This window comes from Dendropsophus ebraccatus, chromosome 4, assembly GCF_027789765.1.
Source record: "Dendropsophus ebraccatus isolate aDenEbr1 chromosome 4, aDenEbr1.pat, whole genome shotgun sequence".
Taxonomy (NCBI): Eukaryota; Metazoa; Chordata; class Amphibia; order Anura; family Hylidae; genus Dendropsophus; species Dendropsophus ebraccatus.
The window spans coordinates 171,623,090-171,648,288 of record NC_091457.1 but is presented as its reverse complement, the minus strand read 5'-3'; the positions used below and the strand labels follow the sequence as shown (position 1 = coordinate 171,648,288).

The 25,199-nt window shown below is 53.9% G+C and overlaps 2 protein-coding genes across 3 annotated transcripts in view; one reads left to right on the top strand and one right to left on the bottom strand.

Annotated features, from left to right (window-relative positions):
- INPP5F (inositol polyphosphate-5-phosphatase F) overlaps nucleotides 1-2,718 on the bottom strand; it is a 55,822-nt gene extending 53,104 nt beyond the window's left edge. The window contains exon 1 of the mRNA XM_069967739.1: nucleotides 2,458-2,718. Within this exon, the coding sequence (XP_069823840.1) occupies nucleotides 2,458-2,554 (97 nt within the window). The 5' untranslated portion in view covers nucleotides 2,555-2,718. The remainder of the gene's footprint in view (nucleotides 1-2,457) is intronic.
- LOC138789136 (putative ferric-chelate reductase 1) overlaps nucleotides 1-25,199 on the top strand; it is a 567,372-nt gene that overhangs the window by 61,598 nt on the left and 480,575 nt on the right. The gene's annotated exons all lie outside the window — the stretch shown is intronic.

Genomic DNA, 25,199 nt, shown 5'->3' with positions numbered 1-25,199 from the left:
CAGTATACAGCACCTCCTGCAGGGTATACAGCGGTGTACAGGGCAGTATACAGCACCTCCTGCAGGGTATACAGCGGTGTACAGGGCAGTATACAGCACCTCCTGCAGGGTATACAGCATTGCTCTGGCCGTGCAGACCCTCCCGGTAATGATACGAGGCGGCATCTCTTTCCTCTGTGCTGGGGTCGCTCCGCTCTGCAGGTGGATGTCACACTAAATTATTAACAGCCTCAGAGCTGAGATCAGGAGGAAGAATGTGATCAAATACCTGACGACAGGCCCAGAGGGAGAGAGCCGGCCGACTCCTCCACACAGCTCCCGTATACCGCCCTGGGGTCCTCCACACAGCTCCCGTATACCGCCCTGGGGTCCTCCACACAGCTCCCGTATACCGCCCTGGGGTCCTCCACACAGCTCCCGTATACCGCCCTGGGGTCCTCCACACAGCTCCCGTATACCGCCCTGGGGTCCTCCACACAGCTCCCGTATACCGCCCTGGGGTCCTCCACACAGCTCCCGTATACCGCCCTGGGGTCCTCCACACAGCTCCCGTATACCGCCCTGGGGTCCTCCACACAGCTCCCGTATACCGCCCTGGGGTCCTCCACAAGCTCCCGTATACCGCCCTGGGGTTCTCCACACACACAGGGAGCCTCCTCCAGGAATTAGGCATTTTACATCTCTCCGGGGGGTGAGAGGTGAAGGCTGCTATATAACAGCTATATACTTACTGTATCCAGGTCCAGTCTCCTGGAGGCAGCTATATAACAGCTATACTTACTGTATCCAGGCCCAGTCTCCTGAAGGCTGCTATATAATATATACTTACTGTATCCAGGTCCAGTCTCCTATATAACAGCTATATAACAGCTATACTTACTGTATCCAGGTCCAGTCTCCTATATAACAGCTATATACTTACTGTATCCAGGCCCAGTCTCCTGAAGGCAGCTATATAACAGCTATATACTTACTGTATCCAGGTCCAGTCTCCTGAAGGCTGCTATATAACAGCTATACTTACTGTATCCAGGTCCAGTCTCCTGAAGGCAGCTATATAACGGCTATACTTACTGTATCCAGGCCCAGTCTCCTGAAGGCAGCTATATAACAGCTATACTTACTGTATCCAGGTCCAGTCTCCTGAAGGCTGCTATATAACAGCTATACTTACTGTATCCAGGTCCAGTCTCCTGAAGGCAGCTATATAACGGCTATACTTACTGTATCCAGGTCCAGTCTCCTGAAGGCTGCTATATAACAGCTATACTTTCTGTATCCAGGTCCAGTCTCCTGAAGGCAGCTATATAACAGCTATACTTACTGTATCCAGGCCCAGTCTCCTGAAGGCAGCTATATAACAGCTATACTTACTGTATCCAGGTCCAGTCTCCTGAAGGCAGCTATATAACGGCTATATACTTACTGTATCCAGGTCCAGTCCCCTGAAGGCAGCTATATAACAGCTATACTTACTGTATCCAGGTCCAGTCTCCTATATAACAGCTATATACCAGCTATACTTACTGTATCCAGGCCCAGTCTCCTGAAGGCAGCTATATAACAGCTATACTTACTGTATCCAGGTCCAGTCTCCTATATAACAGCTATATACCAGCTATACTTACTGTATCCAGGTCCAGTCTCCTGAAGGCAGCTATATACCAGCTATACTTACTGTATCCAGGCCCAGTCTCCTGAAGGCAGCTATATAACAGCTATACTTACTGTATCCAGGTCCGGTCTCCTGAGGACATGCTATATAACAGCTATACTTACTGTATCCAGGTCCAGTCTCCTGAAGGCAGCTATATACCAGCTATACTTACTGTATCCAGGTCCGGTCTCCTGAAGGCAGCTATATAACAGCTATATACTTACTGTATCCAGGTCCAGTCTCCTGAAGGCAGCTATATAACAGCTATACTTACTGTATCCAGGTCCAGTCTCCTGAAGGCAGCTATATACCAGCTATACTTACTGTATCCAGGTCCGGTCTCCTGAAGGCAGCTATATAACAGCTATACTTACTGTATCCAGGTTCCAGTCTCCTGAAGGCAGCTATATAACAGCTATACTTACTGTATCCAGGCCCAGTCTCCTGAAGGCAGCTATATACCAGCTATACTTACTGTATCCAGGTCCTGTCTCCTGGTAGATGCTATATACCAGCTATACTTACTGTATCCAGGTCCTGTCTCCTGGTAGATGCTATATAACATCTGCCCCACGGCTTCCTTATTACCCCACCTGCCCCACGGCTTCCTTATTACCCCACCTGCCCCACGGCTTCCTTATTACCCCACCTGCCCCACGGCTTCCTTATTACCCCACGGCTTCCTTATTACCCCACCTGCCCCACGGCTTCCTTATTACCCCACCTGCCCCACGGCTTCCTTATTACCCCACCTGCCCAACACTCCCGTCTGCCCTTCCACCCTCGTCCTTTGCACTAACCGGGCCGGCTGCTGAGGGTCCCGTCATGGCGGCTGCACCACAGGGCCCGGTCCCCGCTCTGCAGGATGTAATGGTCCTTGGCTTGGAAGAGCTCCATGGCCGGTGCTGAGCCGCGGCGTCCGGCGGGTGTGGTGACGGCTCTCACATCGCTAACACACGGAAGAAGTGGTACAGGCCGAGACCTCCCCACCAGCCGAACATGGATTGTCCCGACCACACCCTAAACATACACAATAACCGCCCATTGGTAGCAGAGCGGAACACGCCCACAACAATGGGGAATGACAGATAACATGGACATTAGCCCCGCCCCCTTCCGGCGTCACTCGCGGTTCGACCCCGCTACCATGGAAACCGGGCACCGAAGAACGAAGAGATTGAAGGGGAGCGGAGAAGCTGCCGGGAGATGAGGGACCCAGGGGGAGCAGGGGAGAGATGAGGGAGCCAGGGGGAGCAGGGGAGAGATGAGGGACCCAGGGGGAGCAGGGGAGAGATGAGGGACCCAGGGGGAGCAGAGAGATGAGGGACCCAGGGGGAGCAGGGGAGAGATGAGGGACCCAGGGGGAGCAGAGAGATGGGGGAGCAGGGGAGAGATGAGGGAGCCAGGGGGAGCAGGGGAGAGATGAGGGACCCAGGGAGAGCAGGAGAGAGATGAGGGACCCAGGGAGAGCAGGGGAGAGATGAGGGAGCCAGGGGGAGCAGGGGAGAGATGAGGGACCCAGGGGGAGCAGGGGAGAGATGAGGGACCCAGGGGGAGCAGGGGAGAGATGAGGGACCCAGGGGGAGCAGGGGAGAGATGAGGGACCCAGGGAGAGCAGGGGAGAGATGAGGGACCCAGGGAGAGCAGGGGAGAGATGAGGGACCCAGGGGGAGCAGAGAGATGAGGGACCCAGGGGGAGCAGGGGAGAGATGAGGGACCCAGGGGGAGCAGAGAGATGAGGGACCCAGGGGGAGCAGGGGAGAGATGGGGGAGCCAGGGGGAGCAGGGGAGAGATGAGGGAGCCAGGGGGAGCAGGGGAGAGATGAGGGAGCCAGGGGGAGCAGAGGAGAGATGAGGGACCCAGGGGGAGCAGAGAGATGAGGGACCCAGGGGGAGCAGGGGAGAGATGAGGGACCCAGGGGGAGCAGGGGAGAGATGAGGGACCCAGGGGGAGCAGGGGAGAGATGAGGGACCCAGGGGGAGCAGGGGAGAGATGAGGGACCCAGGGGGAGCAGGGGAGAGATGAGGGACCCAGGGGGAGCAGAGAGATGAGGGACCCAGGGGGAGCAGGGGAGAGATGGGGGAGCCAGGGGGAGCAGGGGAGAGATGAGGGAGCCAGGGGGAGCAGGGGAGAGATGAGGGAGCCAGGGGGAGCAGAGGAGAGATGAGGGACCCAGGGGGAGCAGAGAGATGAGGGACCCAGGGGGAGCAGGGGAGAGATGAGGGACCCAGGTGGAGCAGGGGAGAGATGAGGGAGCCAGGGGGAGCAGGGGAGAGATGAGGGAGCCAGGGGGAGCAGAGGAGAGATGAGGGAGCCAGGGGGAGCAGGGGAGAGATGAGGGACCCAGGGGGAGCAGGGGAGAGATGAGGGACCCAGGGGGAGCAGGGGAGAGATGAGGGACCCAGGGGGAGCAGGGGAGAGATGAGGGACCCAGGGGGAGCAGGGGAGAGATGAGGGACCCAGGGGGAGCAGGGGAGAGATGAGGGACCCAGGGGGAGCAGGGGAGAGATGAGGGAGCCAGGGGGAGCAGGGGAGAGATGAGGGACCCAGGGGGAGCAGGGGAGAGATGAGGGACCCAGGGGGAGCAGGGGAGAGATGAGGGACCCAGGGGGAGCAGAGGAGAGATGAGGGACCCAGGGGGAGCAGGGGAGAGATGAGGGACCCAGGGGGAGCAGGGGAGAGATGAGGGACCCAGGGGGAGCAGGGGAGAGATGAGGGACCCAGGGGGAGCAGGGGAGAGATGAGGGACCCAGGGGGAGCAGGGGAGAGATGAGGGACCCAGGGGGAGCAGGGGAGAGATGAGGGACCCAGGGGGAGCAGGGGAGAGATGAGGGACCCAGGGGGAGCAGAGGAGAGATGAGGGACCCAGGGGGAGCAGGGGAGAGATGAGGGACCCAGGGGGAGCAGAGAGATGAGGGACCCAGGGGGAGCAGGGGAGAGATGAGGGACCCAGGTGGAGCAGGGGAGAGATGAGGGACCCAGGGGGAGCAGGGGAGAGATGAGGGACCCAGGGGGAGCAGAGAGATGAGGGACCCAGGGGGAGCAGGGGAGAGATGAGGGACCCAGGTGGAGCAGGGGAGAGATGAGGGACCCAGGGGGAGCAGGGGAGAGATGAGGGACCCAGGGGGAGCAGGGGAGAGATGAGGGACCCAGGGGGAGCAGGGGAGAGAGAGTAGAAGTCTGGATGGGGGGGCGGCTGTGGATATCGTGTACCTGGATGGGGGGTCGGCTGTGGATATCGTGTACCTGGATGGGGGGTCGGCTGTGGATATCGTGTACCTGGATGGGGGGGGGGGGGCGGCTGTGGATATCGTGTACCTGGATGGGGGGTCGTCTGTGGATATCGTGTACCTGGATGGGGGGTCGGCTGTGGATATCGTGTACCTGGATGGGGGGGGGGCGGCTGTGGATATCATGTACCTGGATGTGGGGGCGGCTGTGGATATCGTGTACCTGGATGGGGGGCGGCTGTGGATATCGTGTACCTGGATGTGGGGGTGGCTGTGGATATCGTGTACCTGGATGGGGGGCGGCTGTGGATATCGTGTACCTGGATGGGGGGTCGGCTGTGGATATCGTGTACCTGGATGGGGGGGGGGCGGCTGTGGATATCGTGTACCTGGATGTGGGGGCGGCTGTGGATATCGTGTACCTGGATTTTACAAAAGCATTTGACACAGTCCCTCATGGTGTCTGATGGGTAAGTTAAGGGTCTATGGGTTTGAAAAGTTTGTGTGTAACTGGATTGAAAACTGGCTTAATAATCGTACCCAGAGAGTGGTGGTCAATGATTCCTACTCCGAATGGTCCCCGGTAATAAGTGGTGTACCCCAAGGGTCAGTACTCGGCCTTCTTCTGTTTAACTTGTTTATTAAAGGGGTTGTCCGGCGCTAAAAAATTATTCACAGAATAACACACATTACAAAGTTATACAACTCTGTAATGTATGTTATGTCTGTGAATGGCCCCCTTCCCCGTGTCCCACCACCCCCACCCGTGTACCCGGAAGTGTGGTGCGCTGTACTCACCTGTCACGTGCCGACCACGGTCTCCGATCCTCAGCAGTGGCGTCTTCTTCGGGAGGCCAGCGGATCTTCCCGAGTGCCGGCCGCCCTCTGCAGCGTCATTCGAAGCTCAGCCAATCGCAGCTGAGCAGCTGATGACGTGGCCGCGTCATCAGCCGCTCAGCCGCGATTGGCTGAGCACAGTTATGCTCAGCCAATCGCGGCTGAGCATAACTTCCGGGTACACGGGTGGGGGTACACGGGTGGGGGTGGTGGGACACGGGGAAGGGGGCCATTCACAGACATAACATACATTACAAAGTTGTATAACTTTGTAATGTGTGTTATTCTGTGAATAATTTTTTAGCGCCGGACAACCCCTTTAATGATATTGAGGATGGACTTAACAGCAATGTTTCTATCTTTGCAGATGTTACAGGCTTTGTAGTACAGTACAGTCTATGGAGGATGTGCAGATGTTACAGGCTTTGTAGTACAGTACAGTCTATGGAGGATGTGCAGATGTTACAGGCTTTGAAGTAAAGTACAGTCTATGGAGGATGTGCAGATGTTACAGGCTTTGTAGTACAGTCTATGGAGGATGTGCAGATGTTACAGGCTTTGTAGTACAGTCTATGGAGGATGTGCAGATGTTACAGGCTTTGTAGTACAGTCTATGGAGGATGTGCAGATGTTACAGGCTTTGAAGTAAAGTACAGTCTATGGAGGATGTGCAGATGTTACAGGCTTTGTAGTACAGTCTATGGAGGATGTGCAGATGTTACAGGCTTTGTAGTACAGTACAGTCTATGGAGGATGTGCAGATGTTACAGGCTTTGTAGTACAGTACAGTCTATGGAGGATGTGCAGATGTTACAGGCTTTGAAGTAAAGTACAGTCTATGGAGGATGTGCAGATGTTACAGGCTTTGTAGTACAGTCTATGGAGGATGTGCAGATGTTACAGGCTTTGTAGTACAGTCTATGGAGGATGTGCAGATGTTACAGGCTTTGTAGTACAGTCTATGGAGGATGTGCAGATGTTACAGGCTTTGTAGTACAGTCTATGGAGGATGTGCAGATGTTACAGGCTTTGTAGTACAGTCTATGGAGGATGTGCAGATGTTACAGGCTTTGTAGTACAGTCTATGGAGGATGTGCAGATGTTACAGGCTTTGTAGTACAGTACAGTACAGTCTATGGAGGATGTGCAGATGTTACAAGCTTTGTAGTACAGTCTATGGAGGATGTGCAGATGTTACAGGCTTTGTAGTACAGTCTATGGAGGATGTGCAGATGTTACAAGCTGTGTAGTACAGTCTATGGAGGATGTGCAGATGTTACAGGATGTGTAGTACAGTACAGTCTATGGAGGATGTGCAGATGTTACAAGCTTTGTAGTACAGTCTATGGAGGATGTGCAGATGTTACAGGATGTGTAGTACAGTACAGTCTATGGAGGATGTGCAGATGTTACAAGCTTTGTAGTACAGTCTATGGAGGATGTGCAGATGTTACAAGCTGTGTAATACAGTACAGTCTTTGGAGGATGTGCAGATGTTACAGGCTTTGTAGTATAGTACAGTACAGTCTATGGAGGATGTGCAGATGTTACAGGCTTTGTAGTACAGTACAGTCTATGGAGGATGTGCAGATGTTACAGGCTTTGAAGTAAAGTACAGTCTATGGAGGATGTGCAGATGTTACAGGCTTTGTAGTACAGTCTATGGAGGATGTGCAGATGTTACAGGCTTTGTAGTACAGTCTATGGAGGATGTGCAGATGTTACAGGCTTTGTAGTACAGTCTATGGAGGATGTGCAGATGTTACAGACTTTGTAGTACAGTCTATGGAGGATGTGCAGATGTTACAGGCGATGTTACAGGCTTTGTAGTACAGTCTATGGAGGATGTGCAGATGTTACAGGCTGTGTAGTACAGTACAGTCTATGGAGGATGTGCAGATGTTACAGGCTTTGTAGTACAGTACAGTCTATGGAGTATGTGTAGATGTTACAGGCTTTGTAGTACAGTACAGTCTATGGAGGATGTGCAGAGGTTACAGGCTTTGTAGTACAGTACAGTCTATGGAGGATGTGCAGATGTTACAGGCTTTGTAGTACAGTCTATGGAGGATGTGCAGATGTTACAGGCTTTGTAGTACAGTCTATGGAGGATGTGCAGATGTTACAGGCTTTGTAGTACAGTCTATGGAGGATGTGCAGATGTTACAGGCTTTGTAGTACAGTCTATGGAGGATGTGCAGATGTTACAGGCTTTGTAGTACAGTACAGTCTATGGAGGATGTGCAGATGTTACAGGCTTTGTAGTACAGTCTATGGAGGATGTGCAGATGTTACAGGATGTGTAGTACAGTCTATGGAGGATGTGCAGATGTTACAGGCTTTGTAGTATAGTCTATGGAAGATGTTCAGATGTTACAAGCTGTGCAGTACAGTCTATGGAGGATGTGCAGATGTTACAGGCTTTGTAGTACAGTCCAGTCTATGGAGGATGTGCAGATGTTACAGGCTTTGTAGTATAGTCTATGGAAGATGTTCAGATGTTACAAGCTGTGTAGTACAGTCTATGGAGGATGTGCAGATGTTACAGGCTTTGTAGTACAGTCCAGTCTATGGAGGATGTGCAGATGTTACAGGCTTTGTAGTATAGTCTATGGAAGATGTTCAGATGTTACAAGCTGTGTAGTACAGTCTATGGAGGATGTGCAGATGTTACAGGCTCTGTAGTACAGTACAGTCTATGGAGGATGTGCAGATGTTACAGGCTTTGTAGTACAGTCTATGGAGGATGTGCAGATGTTACAGGCTTTGTAGTACAGTCTATGGAGGATGTGCAGATGTTACAGGCTTTGTAGTACAGTCTATGGAGGATGTGCAGATGTTACAGGCTTTGTAGTACAGTACAGTCTATGGAGGATGTGCAGATGTTACAGGCTTTGTAGTACAGTACAGTCTATGGAGGATGTGCAGATGTTACAGGCTTTGTAGTACAGTACAGTCTATGGAGGATGTGCAGATGTTACAGGCTTTGTAGTACAGTACAGTCTATGGAGGATGTGCAGATGTTACAGGCTTTGTAGTACAGTACAGTCTATGGAGGACAGTACAGTCTATGGAGGATGTGCAGATGTTACAGGCTTTGTAGTACAGTCCAGTCTATGGAGGATGTGCAGATGTTACAAGCTTTGAAGTACAGTACAGTCTACGGAGGATGTGCAGATGTTACAGGCTTTGTAGTACAGTCCAGTCTATGGAGGATGTGCAGATGTTACAGGCTTTGTAGTACAGTACAGTCTATGGAGGATGTGCAGATGTTACAGGATGTGTAGTACATTACAGTCTATGGAGGATGTGCAGATGTTACAGGCTTTGTAGTACAGTACAGTCTATGGAGGATGTGCAGATGTTACAGGATGTGTAGTACATTACAGTCTATGGAGGATGTGCAGATGTTACAGGCTTTGTAGTACAGTACAGTCTATGGAGGATGTGCAGATGTTACAGGCTTTGTAGTACAGTACAGTCTATGGAGGATGTGCAGATGTTACAGGCTTTGTAGTACAGTACAGTCTATGGAGGATGTGCAGATGTTACAGGCTTTGTAGTACAGTCTATGGAGGATGTGCAGATGTTACAGGCTTTGTAGTACAGTACAGTCTATGGAGGATGTGCAGATGTTACAGGCTTTGTAGTACAGTACAGTCTATGGAGGATGTGCAGATGTTACAGGCTTTGTAGTACAGTACAGTCTATGGAGGATGTGCAGATGTTACAGGCTTTGTAGTACAGTACAGTCTATGGAGGATGTGCAGATGTTACAGGCTTTGTAGTACAGTACAGTCTATGGAGGATGTGCAGATGTTACAGGATGACTTAGACTCACTGAGTGTTTGGGCGTCCACTTGGCAAATGAGGTTCAATGTGGATAAATGTAAAGTACTAATAACCTGCAGCATCCTATGTCCTGGGGGGAGTAATAACCTGCAGCATCCTATGTCCTGGGGGGAGTAATAACCTGCAGCATCCTATGTCCTGGGGGGAGTAATAACCTGCAGCATCCTATGGGGAGTAATAACCTGCAGCATCCTATGTCCTAGGGGGAGTAATAACCTGCAGCATCCTATGGGGAGTAATAACCTGCAGCATCCTATGTCCTAGGGGGAGTAATAACCTGCAGCATCCTATTTCCTAGAGGGAGTAATAACCTGCAGCATCATATGTCCTGGGGGGAGTAATAACCTGCAGCATCCTATGTCCTGGGGGGAGTAATAACCTGCAGCATCCTATGTCCTGGGGGGAGTAATAACCTGCAGCATCCTATGTCCTGGGGGGAGTAATAACCTGCAGCATCCTATGTCCTGGGGGGAGTAATAACCTGCAGCATCCTATGTCCTGGGGGGAGTAATAACCTGCAGCATCCTATGTCCTGGGGGGGAGTAATAACCTGCAGCATCCTATGTCCTGGGGGGAGTAATAACCTGCAGCATCCTATGTCCTGGGGGAGTAATAACCTGCAGCATCCTATGTCCTGGGGGAGTAATAACCTGCAGCATCCTATGTCCTGGGGGGAGTAATAACCTGCAGCATCCTATGTCCTGGGGGGAGTAATAACCTGCAGCATCCTATGTCCTGGGGGGAGTAATAACCGGCAGCATCCTATGTCCTGGGGGGAGTAATAACCTGCAGCATCCTATGTCCTGGGGGGAGTAATAACCGGCAGCATCCTATGTCCTGGGGGGAGTAATAACCTGCAGCATCCTATGTCCTGGGGGGAGTAATAACCTGCAGCATCCTATGTCCTGGGGGGAGTAATAACCTGCAGCATCCTATGTCCTGGGGGGAGTAATAACCTGCAGCATCCTATGTCCTGGGGGGAGTAATAACCTGCAGCATCCTATGTCCTAGGGGAGTAATACCCGGAAGCATCCTATGTCCTGGGGGGAGTAATAACCTGCAGCATCCTATGTCCTGGGGGGAGTAATAACCTGCAGCATCCTATGTCCTGGGGGGGAGTAATAACCTGCAGCATCCTATGTCCTGGGGGGGGGGGGTAATAACCTGCAGCATCCTATGTCCTGGGGGGGAGTAATAACCTGCAGCATCCTATGTCCTGGGGGAGTAATAACCTGCAGCATCCTATGTCCTGGGGTGGTTACACTGGTGCAGTCGCTGATGGAGAAGGATCTGGTTGTACTTGTAGATAATAGACTACAGAACAGCACAATGTCAGGCAGCTGCTTGTAAGGCCGGCAGGATATTGTCATGTATATACCCGGCCTGGACTCTGGGGACAGGGATATAATATTACTGCTCTATAAAGCTTTGGGCGCCCCCATGTGGTGGACGCTGGTCAGTTCTGGAACCCGATTCATAAAAAGGACGTTCTAGAGCTGGAGAGGGAACAAAGACGGCCACTAAACTAATAAGGGGAATGGAGCATCTTAGTTATGAGGAGAGATAATAGAATTACATGTGTTTAGTCTGGAGAAGAGACGGATAAGGGGAGATGATTAATGTATTTACATGTATAACGGGGGCCCCTACAGGAAATACGGGGGGGAAGATGTTCCAGGTAAAACCCCCTCAAAGGACAAGGGGGCGCTGCCTCCACCCAGAGAGACAAGGGGGCACCACCTCCACCTGGAGAAACAAGGGGGCACCACCTCCACCTGGAGAGACAAAGGGGCACCACCTCCACCTGGAGAGACAAGGGGGCACCACCTCCACCTGGAGAAACAAGGGGGCACCACCTCCACTTGGAGAAACAAGGGGGCACCACCTCCACTTGGAGAAACAAGGGGGCACCACCTCCACCTGGAGAGACAAGGGGGCACCACCTCCACCTGGAGAGACAAGGGGGCACCACCTCCACTTGGAGAAACAAGGGGGCACCACCTCCACCTGGAGAGACAAGAGGGCGCTGCCTCCGCCCGGAGAGACAAGAGGGCACTGCTTCCACCTGGAGAGACAAGAGGGCGCTGCCTCCACCTGGAGAGACAAGAGGGCGCTGCTTCCACCTGGAGAGACAAGAGGGCGCTGCTTCCACCTGGAGAGACAAGAGGGCGCTGCTTCCACCTGGAGAGACAAGAGGGCGCTGCTTCCACCTGGAGAGACAAGAGGGCACTGCCTCCGCCTGGAGAAAAAAAGGTTCAATCTCCGGAGGCGAGAATCCTTCTTTACCATGAGAACTGTGAATCTGTGGAACAGTCACCACAGGATCTGGTCACAGCAACAACAGAAGAGACAAAATAACATAAATGCATATGTATAGAACCTACCCATCATCACCCCTCCCCCTTCCCTGTATCCATCCCCTGCTTGGTTAAACATGATGGACATGTGTCTTTCAACCATGTTAACTATGTAACTACAGTATAATGAGGGACCTAGGAGAAGTGAGGGACCCAGGGGAAGCGGAGGGACAGGAGAAATAATGGATCCAGAGGGATAGGAGAAGTGATCGGGGGGGGGGGGGGGCGGAGGAGAGATGAGGGACACACAGGGAGCAGAGGGACAGAGGAGAGATGAGGGACCCAGAGGGACAGAGGAGAGATGAGGGACACACAGGAAGCAGAGGGACAGAGGAGAGATGAGGGACCCAGTGGGAACAGAGGGACAGAGGAGAGATGAGGGACCCAGTGGGAACAGAGGGACAGAGGAGAGATGAGGGACCCAGAGGGACAGAGGAGAGATGAGGGACCCAGAGGGACAGAGGAGAGATGAGGGACCCAGAGGGACAGAGGAGAGATGAGGGACCCAGGGGGAGCAGGGGAGAGATGAGGGACCCAGGGGGAGCAGGGGAGAGATGAGGGACCCAGGGGGAGCAGGGGAGAGATGAGGGACACACAGGAAGCAGAGGGACAGAGGAGAGATGAGGGACACACAGGGAGCAGAGGGACAGAGGAGAGATGAGGGACCCAGTGGGAGCAGAGGGACAGAGGAGAGATGAGGGACCCAGAGGGACAGAGGAGAGATGAGGGACACACAGGAAGCAGAGGGACAGAGGAGAGATGAGGGACCCAGTGGGAACAGAGGGACAGAGGAGAGATGAGGGACCCAGTGGGAACAGAGGGACAGAGGAGAGATGAGGGACACACAGGGACAGAGGAGAGATGAGGGACACACAGGGACAGAGGAGAGATGAGGGACACACAGGGACAGAGGAGAGATGAGGGACCCAGTGGGAGCAGAGAGACAGAGGAGAGATGAGGGACACACAGGGAGCAGAGGGACAGAGGAGAGATGAGGGACACACAGGGAGCAGAGGGACAGAGGAGAGATGAGGGACCCAGTGGGAGCAGAGGGACAGAGGAGAGATGAGGGGCCCAGTGGGAACAGAGGACATCATCTGGCAAGACTGCCCTCCGCCCGCCCGTAGCTCCGCCCCCGGACCGCCTGGACCTCCGCCTTCGAACCGCCTGTAGCTCCGCATCCGGACCGCCCGTAGCTCCGCCCCCGGATCACTCCGACCCAGCCGAACACTGTGCACCTGCAGACATCTTCTCCCTCCAGCAGCGCAATGACGTCATATCACTGCGTTTGCTGGAGAGAGCAGTGTGCAGGGGCGGCAGTGGTCTGCTCCTCCCAGGCTGGAGAAGAAGAGGAGGAGAGAGGGACCCCTATGCCAGAATAAGGTGAGTATAATGGTTTGTTTTTGTGTGTGTGTGTGTGTGTGTTAGGCAATGCAGGGGGAGCAGAGGGGATTATTACTATGGTGGGAGGGGGGAGCACAGGGGTGATTTTTTTTATGGGGGCAGCACAGGGAGGGGAGGGGTATGACCAATGGGGACAACAGGGGGGTTATTACAATGGGACAGCACAGGGGGGATTACAGGGGGTGGTCAGCAGGCTTTCCCTGCATCCTGTATGTCAGTGTAATGGAGGTCACTCAGCTTTCCCAGCATCCTGTATGTCAGTGTATAATGGAGGTCACCCAGCTTTCCCAGCATCCTGTATGTCAGTGTATAATGGAGGTCACACAGCTTTCCCAGTGGCCTGTATGTCAGTGTGTAATGGAGGGCACACAGCTTTCCCAGTATCCTGTATGTCAGTGTATAATGGAGGTCACCCAGCTTTCCCAGCATCCTGTATGTCAGTGTATAATAGAGGTCACCCAGCTTTCCCAGCATCCTGTATGTCAGTGTATAATGGAGGTCACACAGCTTTCCCAGTATTCTGCATGTCATTGTATAATGGAGGTCACCCAGCTCTCCCAGTATCCTGTATGTCAGTGTAATGAAGGTCACCCAGCTCTCCCAGCATCCTGTATGTCAGTGTAATGGAGGTCACCCAGCTCTCCCAGTATCCTGTATGTCAGTGTGTAATGGAGGTCACCCAGCTCTCCCAGTATCCTGTATGTCAGTGTAATGAAGGTCACCCAGCTCTCCCAGCATCCTGTATGTCAGTGTAATGTAGGTCACCCAGCTCTCCCAGTATCCTGTATGTCAGTGTGTAATGGAGGGCACACAGCTTTCCCAGTATCCTGTATGTCATTGTATAATGGAGGTCACCCAGCTCTCTCAGCATCCTGTATGTCAGTGTATAATGGAGGTCACCCAGCTTTCCCAGCATCCTGTATGTCAGTGTATAATGGAGGTCACACAGCTTTCCCAGTATCCTGTATGTCATTGTATAATGGAGGTCACCCAGCTCTCCCAGTATCCTGTATGTCAGTGCAATGAAGGTCACCCAGCTCTCCCAGCATCCTGTATGTCAGTGTAATGGAGGTCACCGAGCTCTCCCAGTATCCTGTATGTCAGTGTGTAATGGAGGTCACCCAGCTCTCCCAGTATCCTGTATGTCAGTGTAATGTTAGTCACACCTTGCAGACTTTACTGCACCAGACAGCAGAATTACTACAGTTTAGGAGGGAAAAGGGAAGGAAGCTTCTGGATAATTGCAGAGCCTGAGATGTCTGTCTGGCAGGTTCTGAAGAGATGAATTGTAGCTGCAAGAAATCATCATGGAGGTCCGGGCCGGTTGGAGAGGAAAAGGAAAATGGCGCCTCAGATCAAAGAGAACGTCACCTGCGAGTCCCTGTATGATGATTTTGTATTCGGTTAAACATTATCTCTTAGGGTTGCAACACCGGGGGGGGGCGCTTTTATCAATATTCGCCCTGTTGCCAAAATGATCTAGAAACTGCCCTGCTTGTGACCGCAGGTAAAACACTTCCTGCGGCCACAAGAGTGACTGACAGGAAGGGAGCCAATGGCTCCCGCCCTGTCATTGCTGCTGCTGCATGTAACTGTGAGCGCTCATTACGAGTGCTCATAGTTACAGTTCAGATCACAGCAGCGAGCGGGATGTTAGGGGCCCCAAGTGATTGCTTGGTGCCAAAGACTGCTACTGTATATTGGGGTACAGGGGCAGACACAGACTGCAAAGGGCCCCTGTGCAAAAAATGTGTTTGGCCCCCATAACCTATTCGTTACTCCACCTTTCTGCCACATACATATATAGGCCCAGGTATCCGGTACATGTGTCCTGGTTTCTCAGGGGGCCCTACAGCACAGATGCCAGGGACCACTAAAGGACTGTACTGCAATCTGTGCAGGCCCTAGTGTATGACTGAGATACCTGTGGCCCACCGATAGAACTTATCATGGGGGGCACCCAAATAAAGAACCCATCAGAAGCGACATGCTGACCTGGTCCCATCCTGTACTGATGTATCTATGACCACAACTCCCAGAATAACAACTACAACTCTCAGAATGCCTTACACTTATGAAGCTCTCAGAGAATGCTGGGAGTTGTAGTGTTTGCAGCTGTTGTACTCTAAGGGTCCTAGGTGCATTATACACTGGATGCTGTGTGGGGGATGGGAGTATAAAGCTCAAAGGGTGGAGGTGACTCCAGAACAGCACTAATAGGGGATAGAACAAAGGGGCCCTTTATCACTGTTGGGGCACAGGTGGGATACATGTACTGTATGTGGCTGCACAGGTGGGATACATGTACTGTATGTAGCTGCACAGGTGGGAGACATGGACTGTATGTGGCTGCACAGGTGGGAGACATGGACTGTATGTGGCTGCACAGGTGGGAGACATGTACTGTATGTGGCTGCACAGGTGGGAGACATGGACTGTATGTGGCTGCACAGGTGGGAGACATGTACTGTATGTGGCTGCACAGGTGGGAGACATGTACTGTATGTGGCTGCACAGGTGGGAGACATGGACTGTATGTGGCTGCACAGGTGGGAGACATGTACTGTATGTGGCTGCACAGGTGGGAGACATGTACTGTATGTGGCTGCACCGGTGGGGATACATGTACTGTATGTGGCTCCACAGGTAGGATACATAGACTGTATGTGGCTGCACAGGTGGGGATACATGTACTGTATGTGGCTCCACAGGTGGGGATACATGTACTGTATGTGGCTCCACAGGTGGGGATACATGTACTGTATGTGGCTGCACAGGTGGGAGACATGTACTGTATGTGGCTGCATAGGTGGGATATATGTACTGTATGTGGCTGCACAGGTAGGATATATGTACTGTATGTGGCTGCCCAGGTGGGAGACATGTACTGTATGTGGCTGCACCGGTGGGAGACATGTACTGTATGTGGCTGCACAGGTGGGAGACATGTACTGTATGTGGCTACACAGGTGGGAGACATGGACTGTATGTGGCTGCACAGGTGGGATACATGTACTGTATGTGGCTACACAGGTGGGATACATGTACTGTATGTGGCTACACAGGTGGGAGACATGGACTGTATGTGGCTGCACAGGTGGGAGACATGGACTGTATGTGGCTGCACAGGTGGGAGACGTGTACTGTGTGTGGGGGAGGAGATGAAAGAGAAAAACAACCATGCTGGGGGAGGGGGGCACAGATATTGGCTAAAAAGGCATAAACTTACAATAAAACTTACAGCACCAGAGGGGGGGGGGGGGGGGCTGTGCTTTCTCTTACACCTTCAGCAGCCTGACAGACACACTGACAGTAATCACTCACTGTCAGAGCTGCTGCTTCTCTTCACAGTCCTGTCCCGGGCAGCCATAACCCTGCAGCATCCCTCCAGCCCCTGTCACCACATGCTCTCTCTCCTCCTCACACAAGGTTTGCCGGACAGTGGAGTAGAGGGGGGGGGGGGGTCTGTCAGCAGCATCAGCATGGTGCAGGAGGAGAGAGGAGAAGCAGCCCCAGCCCGGGCGCAGCATCCAGTCACTAAGTGGGCCCCACAGGAGCATGGGGTGCAGATGCCGCCTGGGGGCCCACTACTGACATGAGTTATGCTAAGCTGACACTTTAGAGTCTGAGCCTGGTGGGCCCCTCTATTAGCCTGGGCCCCTGTGCAGCTGAATAGGCTGCACAAGTGATAGCTCCGCCTCGGTTGGGGTATTAGGATTTATGATTTGAGTCTGATTACATTTTGGTTACTTACCTATTATTTATGCTGCTGCTCCTTGCATGTGTCCGTGATTGGTCAGTCTTTGCCGTGTTATATTGGAATTGGTGAATAGTAATGTGTATGTTTTTAAATGATTTTAAATGTTTGTCCCTCGCGCATATGTGTATAAATAAAGATTGAATTTGTTTTTTCTACCAATAGGAGGTGCAGGTTATTCTTTCCAGCCAGTTTTGTTGGTCATTTTGTAATGCTGTTTAGGTTGTGAAAACTAGCGCTTAGGTCTTTGTATGACATGGGGATGCACGATGCACTGAAATATCGATACTACTATCGATATTCCAGGCAAAAAAAAGGTTTGGTAACGGGATTTCCTGGTATCGATACTTTATGTTAAGGTGAGTAATAGAGCAGCTTAACATAAGGTATAGTGCAGAGAACGCGGCCGGCAGCGAGCTAAGTGCCGGCCATGTTCTCTGTGTCGCCCCCTGGTGTCACCTCTTCCGCGCACGCTCCACTCCCAGAGTCGGCAGGTCCGTATCGTTGATCTGGAGAGAGGGATTCCGAGTAGCTTAATGCACACACACCCTGGAGAACATGGAGCAGGGTGAGTGGAGAGCGGGGAGCAGGGTGAGTGGAGAGCGGGGAGCAGGGTGAGTGGAGAGCGGGGAGCAGGGTGAGTGGAGAGCGGGGAGCAGGGTGAGTGGAGAGCGGGGAGCAGGGTGACTGGAGAACATGGAGCAGGGTGACTGGAGAGCGGGGAGCAGGGTGACTAGAGAGCGGGGAGCAGGGTGACTGGAGAACATGGAGCAGGGTGACTGGAGAACGGGGAGCAGGGTGACTGGAGAGCGGGGAGCAGGGTGACTGGAGAGCGGGGAGCAGGGTGACTGGAGAGCGGGGAGCAGGGTGACTGGAGAGCGGGGAGCAGGGTGACTGGAGAGCGGGGAGCAGGGTGACTGGAGAGCGGGGAGCAGGGTGACTGGAGAGCGGGGAGCAGGGTGACTGGAGAGCGGGGAGCAGGGTGACTGGAGAGCGGGGAGCAGGGTGACTGGAGAGCGGGGAGCAGGGTGACTGGAGAGCGGGGAGCAGGGTGACTGGAGAGCGGGGAGCAGGGTGAGTGGAGAGCGGGGAGCAGGGTGACTGGAGAACATGGAGCAGGGTGACTGGAGAGCGGGGAGCAGGGTGACTGGAGAACATGGAGCAGGGTGACTGAAGAGCGGGGAGCAGGGTGACTGGAGAACATGGAGCAGGGTGACTGAAGAGCGGGGAGCAGGGTGACTGGAGAGCGGGGAGCAGGGTGACTGGAGAGCGGGGAGCAGGGTGACTGGAGAGCGGGGAGCAGGGTGACTGGAGAGCGGGGAGCAGGGTGACTGGAGAGCGGGGAGCAGGGTGACTGGAGAGCGGGGAGCAGGGTGACTGGAGAACATGGAGCAGGGTGACTGGAGAGCGGGGAGCAGGGTGACTGGAGAGCGGGGAGCAGGGTGACTGGAGAGCGGGGAGCAGGGTGACTGGAGAGCGGGGAGCAGGGTGACTGGAGAACATGGAGCAGGGTGACTGGAGAACATGGAGCAGGGTGACTGGAGAACATGGAGCAGGGTGATTGAAGAGTGGGGAGCAGGGTGACTGTAGAACATGGAGCAGGGTGACTGGAGAGCGGGGAGCAGGGTGACTGGAGAGCGGGGAGCAGGGTGACTGGAGAGCGGGGAGCAGGGTGACTGGAGAGCGGGGAGCAGGGTGACTGGAGAGCGGGGAGCAGGGTGACTGGAGAACATGGAGCAGGGTGAGTGGAGAGCGGGGAGCAGGGTGAGTGGAGAGCGGGGAGCAGGGTGACTGGAGAGCGGGGAGCAGGGTGAGTGGAGAGCGGGGAGCAGGGTGAGTGGAGAGCGGGGAGCAGGATGACTGGGGAGCAGGGTGACTGGGGAGCAGGGTGACTGGGGAGCAGGGTGACTGGGGAGCAGGGTGACTGGGGAGCAGGGTGACTGGGGAGCAGGGTGAGTGAAGAGCGGGCAGCAGGGTGAGTGAAGAGCGGGCAGCAGGGTGACTGGAGAGCGGGGAGCAGGGTGACTGGAGAGCGGGGAGCAGGGTGACTGGAGAGCGGGGAGCAGGGTGACTGGAGAGCGGGGAGCAGGGTGACTGGAGAGCGGGGAGCAGGGTGACTGGAGAGCGGGGAGCAGGATGACTGGAGAGCGGGGAGCAGGATGACTGGAGAGCGGGGAGCAGGATGACTGGAGAGCGGGGAGCAGGATGACTGGAGAGCGGGGAGCAGGGTGAGTGGAGAGCGGGGAGCAGGGTGACTAGAGAGCGGGGAGCAGGGTGAGTGGAGAGCGGGGAGCAGGGTGAGTGAAGAGCGGGCAGCAGGGTGAGTGAAGAGCGGGGAGCAGGGTGACTGGAGAGCGGGGAGCAGGGTGACTGGAGAGCGGGGAGCAGGGTGACTGGAGAGCGGGGAGCAGGGTGACTGGAGAGCGGGGAGCAGGGTGACTGGAGAGCGGGGAGCAGGATGACTGGAGAGCGGGGAGCAGGGTGACTGGAGAACATGGAGCAGGGTGACTGGAGAGCGGGGAGCAGGGTGAGTGGAGAGCGGGGAGCAGGGTGAGTGGAGAGCGGGGAGCAGGGTGAGTGGAGAGCGGGGAGCAGGGTGAGTGGAGAGCGGGGAGCAGGATGACTGGGGAGCAGGGTGACTGGAGAGCGGGGAGCTAAGTGCCGGCCATGTTCTCTGTGTCGCCCCCTGGTGTCACCTCTTCCGCGCACGCTCCACTCCCAGAGTCGGCAGGTCCGTATCGTTGATCTGGAGAGAGGGATTCCGAGTAGCTTAATGCACACACACCCTGGAGAACATGGAGCAGGGTGAGTGGAGAGCGGGGAGCAGGGTGAGTGGAGAGCAGGGAGCAGGGTGAGTGGAGAGCGGGGAGCAGGGTGAGTGGAGAGCGGGGAGCAGGGTGAGTGGAGAGCGGGGAGCAGGGTGACTGGAGAACATGGAGCAGGGTGACTGGAGAACATGGAGCAGGGTGACTGGAGAGCGGGGAGCAGGGTGACTGGAGAGCGGGGAGCAGGGTGACTGGAGAGCGGGGAGCAGGGTGACTGGAGAGCGGGGAGCAGGGTGACTGGAGAACATGGAGCAGGGTGACTGGAGAGCGGGGAGCAGGGTGACTGGAGAACATGGAGCAGGGTGACTGAAGAGCGGGGAGCAGGGTGACTGTAGAACATGGAGCAGGGTGACTGGAGAGCGGGGAGCAGGGTGACTGGAGAGCGGGGAGCAGGGTGACTGGAGAGCGGGGAGCAGGGTGACTGGAGAGCGGGGAGCAGGGTGACTGGAGAGCGGGGAGCAGGGTGACTGGAGAGCGGGGAGCAGGGTGACTGGAGAACATGGAGCAGGGTGAGTGGAGAGCGGGGAGCAGGGTGAGTGGAGAGCGGGGAGCAGGGTGAGTGGAGAGCGGGGAGCAGGATGACTGGGGAGCAGGGTGACTGGGGAGCAGGGTGACTGGGGAGCGGGGAGCAGGGTGAGTGAAGAGCGGGCAGCAGGGTGAGTGAAGAGCGGGGAGCAGGGTGACTGGAGAGCGGGGAGCAGGGTGACTGGAGAGCGGGGAGCAGGGTGACTGGAGAGCGGGGAGCAGGGTGACTGGAGAGCGGGGAGCAGGGTGACTGGAGAGCGGGGAGCAGGGTGACTGGAGAGCGGGGAGCAGGGTGACTGGAGAGCGGGGAGCAGGGTGACTGGAGAGCGGGGAGCAGGGTGACTGGAGAGCGGGGAGCAGGGTGACTGGAGAGCGGGGAGCAGGATGACTGGAGAGCGGGGAGCAGGGTGACTGGAGAACATGGAGCAGGGTGACTGGAGAGCGGGGAGCAGGGTGAGTGGAGAGCGGGGAGCAGGGTGACTAGAGAGCGGGGAGCAGGGTGACTGGAGAGCGGGGAGCAGGGTGAGTGAAGAGCGGGCAGCAGGGTGAGTGAAGAGCGGGGAGCAGGGTGACTGGAGAGCGGGGAGCAGGGTGACTGGAGAGCGGGGAGCAGGGTGACTGGAGAGCGGGGAGCAGGGTGACTGGAGAGCGGGGAGCAGGGTGACTGGAGAGCGGGGAGCAGGGTGACTGGAGAGCGGGGAGCAGGGTGACTGGAGAGCGGGGAGCAGGATGACTGGAGAGCGGGGAGCAGGGTGACTGGAGAACATGGAGCAGGGTGACTGGAGAGCGGGGAGCAGGGTGAGTGGAGAGCGGGGAGCAGGGTGAGTGGAGAGCGGGGAGCAGGGTGAGTGGAGAGCGGGGAGCAGGGTGAGTGGAGAGCGGGGAGCAGGATGACTGGGGAGCAGGGTGACTGGAGAGCGGGGAGCAGGGTGACTGGAGAGCGGGGAGCAGGGTGACTGGAGAGCGGGGAGCAGGGTGACTGGAGAGCGGGGAGCAGGGTGACTGGAGAGCGGGGAGCAGGGTGACTGGAGAGCGGGGAGCAGGGTGACTGGAGAGCGGGGAGCAGGGTGACTGGAGAGCGGGGAGCAGGGTGACTGGAGAGCGAGGAGCAGGGTGAGTGAAGAGCGGGGAGCAGGGTGAGTGGAGAACACGGAGCAGGGTGACTGGAGAACACGGAGCAGGGTGACTGGAGAACACGGAGCAGGGTGACTGGAGAACACGGAGCAGGGTGACTGGAGAACACGGAGCAGGGTGACTGGAGAACACGGAGCAGGGTGACTGGAGAGCGGGGAGCAGGGTGACTGGAGAACACGGAGCAGGGTGACTGGAGAACATGGAGCAGGGTAACTGGAGAACATGGAGCAGGGTGACTGGAGAGCGGGGAGCAGGGTGACTGGAGAGCGGGGAGCAGGATGACTGGGGAGCAGGGTGACTGGAGAGCGGGGAGCAGGGTGACTGGGGAGCAGGGTGACTGGAGAGCGGGGAGCAGGGTGACTGGGGAGCAGGGTGACTGGAGAGCGGGGAGCAGGGTGACTGGAGAGCGGGGAGCAGGGTGACTGGAGAGCGGGGAGCAGGGTGAGTGGAGAACATGGAGCAGGGTGACTGGAGAGCGGGGAGCAGGGTGACTGGAGAACATGGAGCAGGGTGACTGGAGAGCGGGGAGCAGGGTGACTGGGGAGCAGGGTGAGTGGAGAGCGGGGAGCAGGGTGACTGGAGAACATGGAGCACGGTGACTGGAGAGCGGGGAGCAGGGTGACTGGAGAGCGGGGAGCAGGGTGACTGGAGAGCGGGGAGCAGGGTGACTGGAGAGCGGGGAGCAGTGCAGGTCCTGTTATCAGTGGCAGCAGGAGAGATGAGCGCACACAGGAGGCATAGATGACAAGAAACCAGGGGGGAGATGGGTCTGTATGTGTGTGTGGGGGGGGGACACTGCGGGCGAGCAGCTATGGGCACTGCCCCCGAACCGCTCCACACTGAGGTTACAGGGCACCAGCAGTCAGCACCTTAGATAATGTGGATGGGACTGTAAGTTATACGGGTTAACCACTGTGGTGCTGCATGACATTGCGGGTGCAGGAAGCTGCCAGTGTGCTGGGCGCTGTACACATTGTGCAGGTTGTGCGGCCACTCTGGAAGGAGGAGAAACAGGAGAGCGGCTGAAAGTTACTAAACATTAGACAGTAGCTCCATGGGCTGCCGGGAGAGTGCTGTCACTGCGTGGGGCTGTCAGGACTACAAGTCCCAGGAGTCCTGCTGCTGAGATCTAATTATTAGTAATATTTAAGGGCAGTATGGTGATTATATTTATGGGCGGTATGGTGGTAATATTTATGGGCGGTATGGAGGTGATATTTATGGGCAGTACGGTGATTATATTTATGGGCAGTATGGTGATTATATTTATGGGCGGTATGGTGGTGATATTTATGGGCAGTACGGTGGTGATATTTATGGGCAGTACGGTGATTATATTTATGGGCGGTATGGTGGTAATATTTATGGGCGGTATGGTGGTGATATTTATGGGCGGTATGGTGGTAATATTTATGGGCGGTATGGAGGTGATATTTATGGGCAGTACGGTGGTGATATTTATGGGCAGTATGGTGGTGATATTTATGGGCGGTATGGAGGTGATATTTATGGGCAGTACGGTGGTGATATTTATGGGCGGTATGGAGGTGATATTTATGGGCAGTATGGTGGTGATATTTATGGGCGGTATGGTGGTAATATTTATGGGCGGTATGGAGGTGATATTTATGGGCAGTACGGTGGTGATATTTATGGGCAGTATGGTGGTAATATTTATGGGCAGTATGGTGATATTTATGGGCAGTATAATATTTATGGGCGGTATGGTGATATTTATGGGCAGTATGGAGGTGATATTTATGGGTAGTACAGAGGTTATATTTATGGGCGGTATGGAGGTGATATTTATGGGCAGTATGGTAGTAATATTTATGGGCGGTATGGTGATATTTATGGGCGGTATGGTAGTAATATTTATGGGTGGTATGGAGGTGATATTTATGGGCAGTATAGAGACGATATTTATGGGCAGTATGGAGGTAATATTTATGGGCAGTATGGTGGTGATATTTATGGGCAGTATGGAGGTGATATTTATGGGCAGTATGGTGATATTTATGGGCAGTATGGAGGTGATATTTATGGGTAGTACAGAGGTTATATTTATGGGCGGTATGGAGGTGATATTTATGGGCAGTACGGTAGTAATATTTATGGGCAGTATGGTAGTAATATTTATGGGCGGTATGGTGATATTTATGGGCGGTATGGAGGTGATATTTATGGGTAGTACAGAGGTTATATTTATGGGCGGTATGGAGGTGATATTTATGGGCGGTATGGAGGTGATATTTATGGGCGGTATGGAGGTGATATTTATGGGCAGTACGATGGTGATATTTATGAGCAGTACGGTGATTATATTTATGGGCGGTATGGAGGTGATATTTATGGGCAGTACGATGGTGATATTTATGGGCAGTACGGTGATTATATTTATGGGCGGTATGGTGGTAATATTTATGGGCGGTATGGAGGTGATATTTATGGGTAGTACAGAGGTTATATTTATAGGCGGTATGGAGGTGATATTTATGGGCAGTACGGTAGTAATATTTATGGGCAGTATGGTAGTAATATTTATGGGCGGTATGGTGATATTTATGGGCGGTATGGTAGTAATATTTATGGGTGGTATGGAGGTGATATTTATGGGCAGTATAGAGACGATATTTATGGGCACTATGGTGGTGATATTTATGGGCAGTATGGTGGTGATATTTATGGGCAGTATGGTGGTGATATTTATGGGCAGTATGGTGGTGATATTTATCGGTGGTATGGTGATATTTTAGGGGCAGTATGGTAATAATATTTATGGGCGGTATGGTGGTAATATTTATGGGCAGTATAGAGGTGATATTTATGGGCAGTATAGAGGTGATATTTATGGGCAGTATGGTGGTGATATTTATGGGCAGTATGGAGGTAATATTTATGGGCAGTATAGAGGTGATATTTATGGACGGTATGGTGATATTTATGGGCAGTATGGCGGTAATATTTATGGGCAGTATAATATTTATGGGCGGTATGGTGATATTTATGGGCAGTATTGAGGTGATATTTATGGGCGGTATGGTAGTAATATTTATGGGTAGTATAGAGGTGATATTTATGGGCGGTATGGTAGTAATATTTATGGGCGGTATGGTGGTAATATTTATGGGCAGTATAGAGGTGATATTTATGGGCAGTATGGTGGTAATATTTATTTGCTCTTTATATACTGGTGTTATTTTGTAGCTGTATCACTATTGTATATACAGTGTTATTGTGAATGGAAAATGGTCTTCCCTATGTCGATAGGTGCAGCGGCTGAGGGAGAGCCCCAACAATAATTTCCTTTACACTCCAGTCCGACACTAATTATATCTTTCAGTCCATTGGCACCAGGCTCTACTGTGTATTATAACTATGATAGAAATGAATAAAAGGTTACAACAAGCTGGGGATGTCATGCCTCATAATATATCAGGGCACAGAACCAGCTATTCCTATTAATCTGGATGAATATTTCATATTGTTCTGTCCTGTAAATCTCCAGTCATGATCTTCCTTTACATGAGTCACTATAGGAGTTGTCCCGCAGTGTGGGAACACCCGGCCTCCTCTGCCAAAAGCTGATGATGATACCGACATCAGGCAGTTCTGCTGTG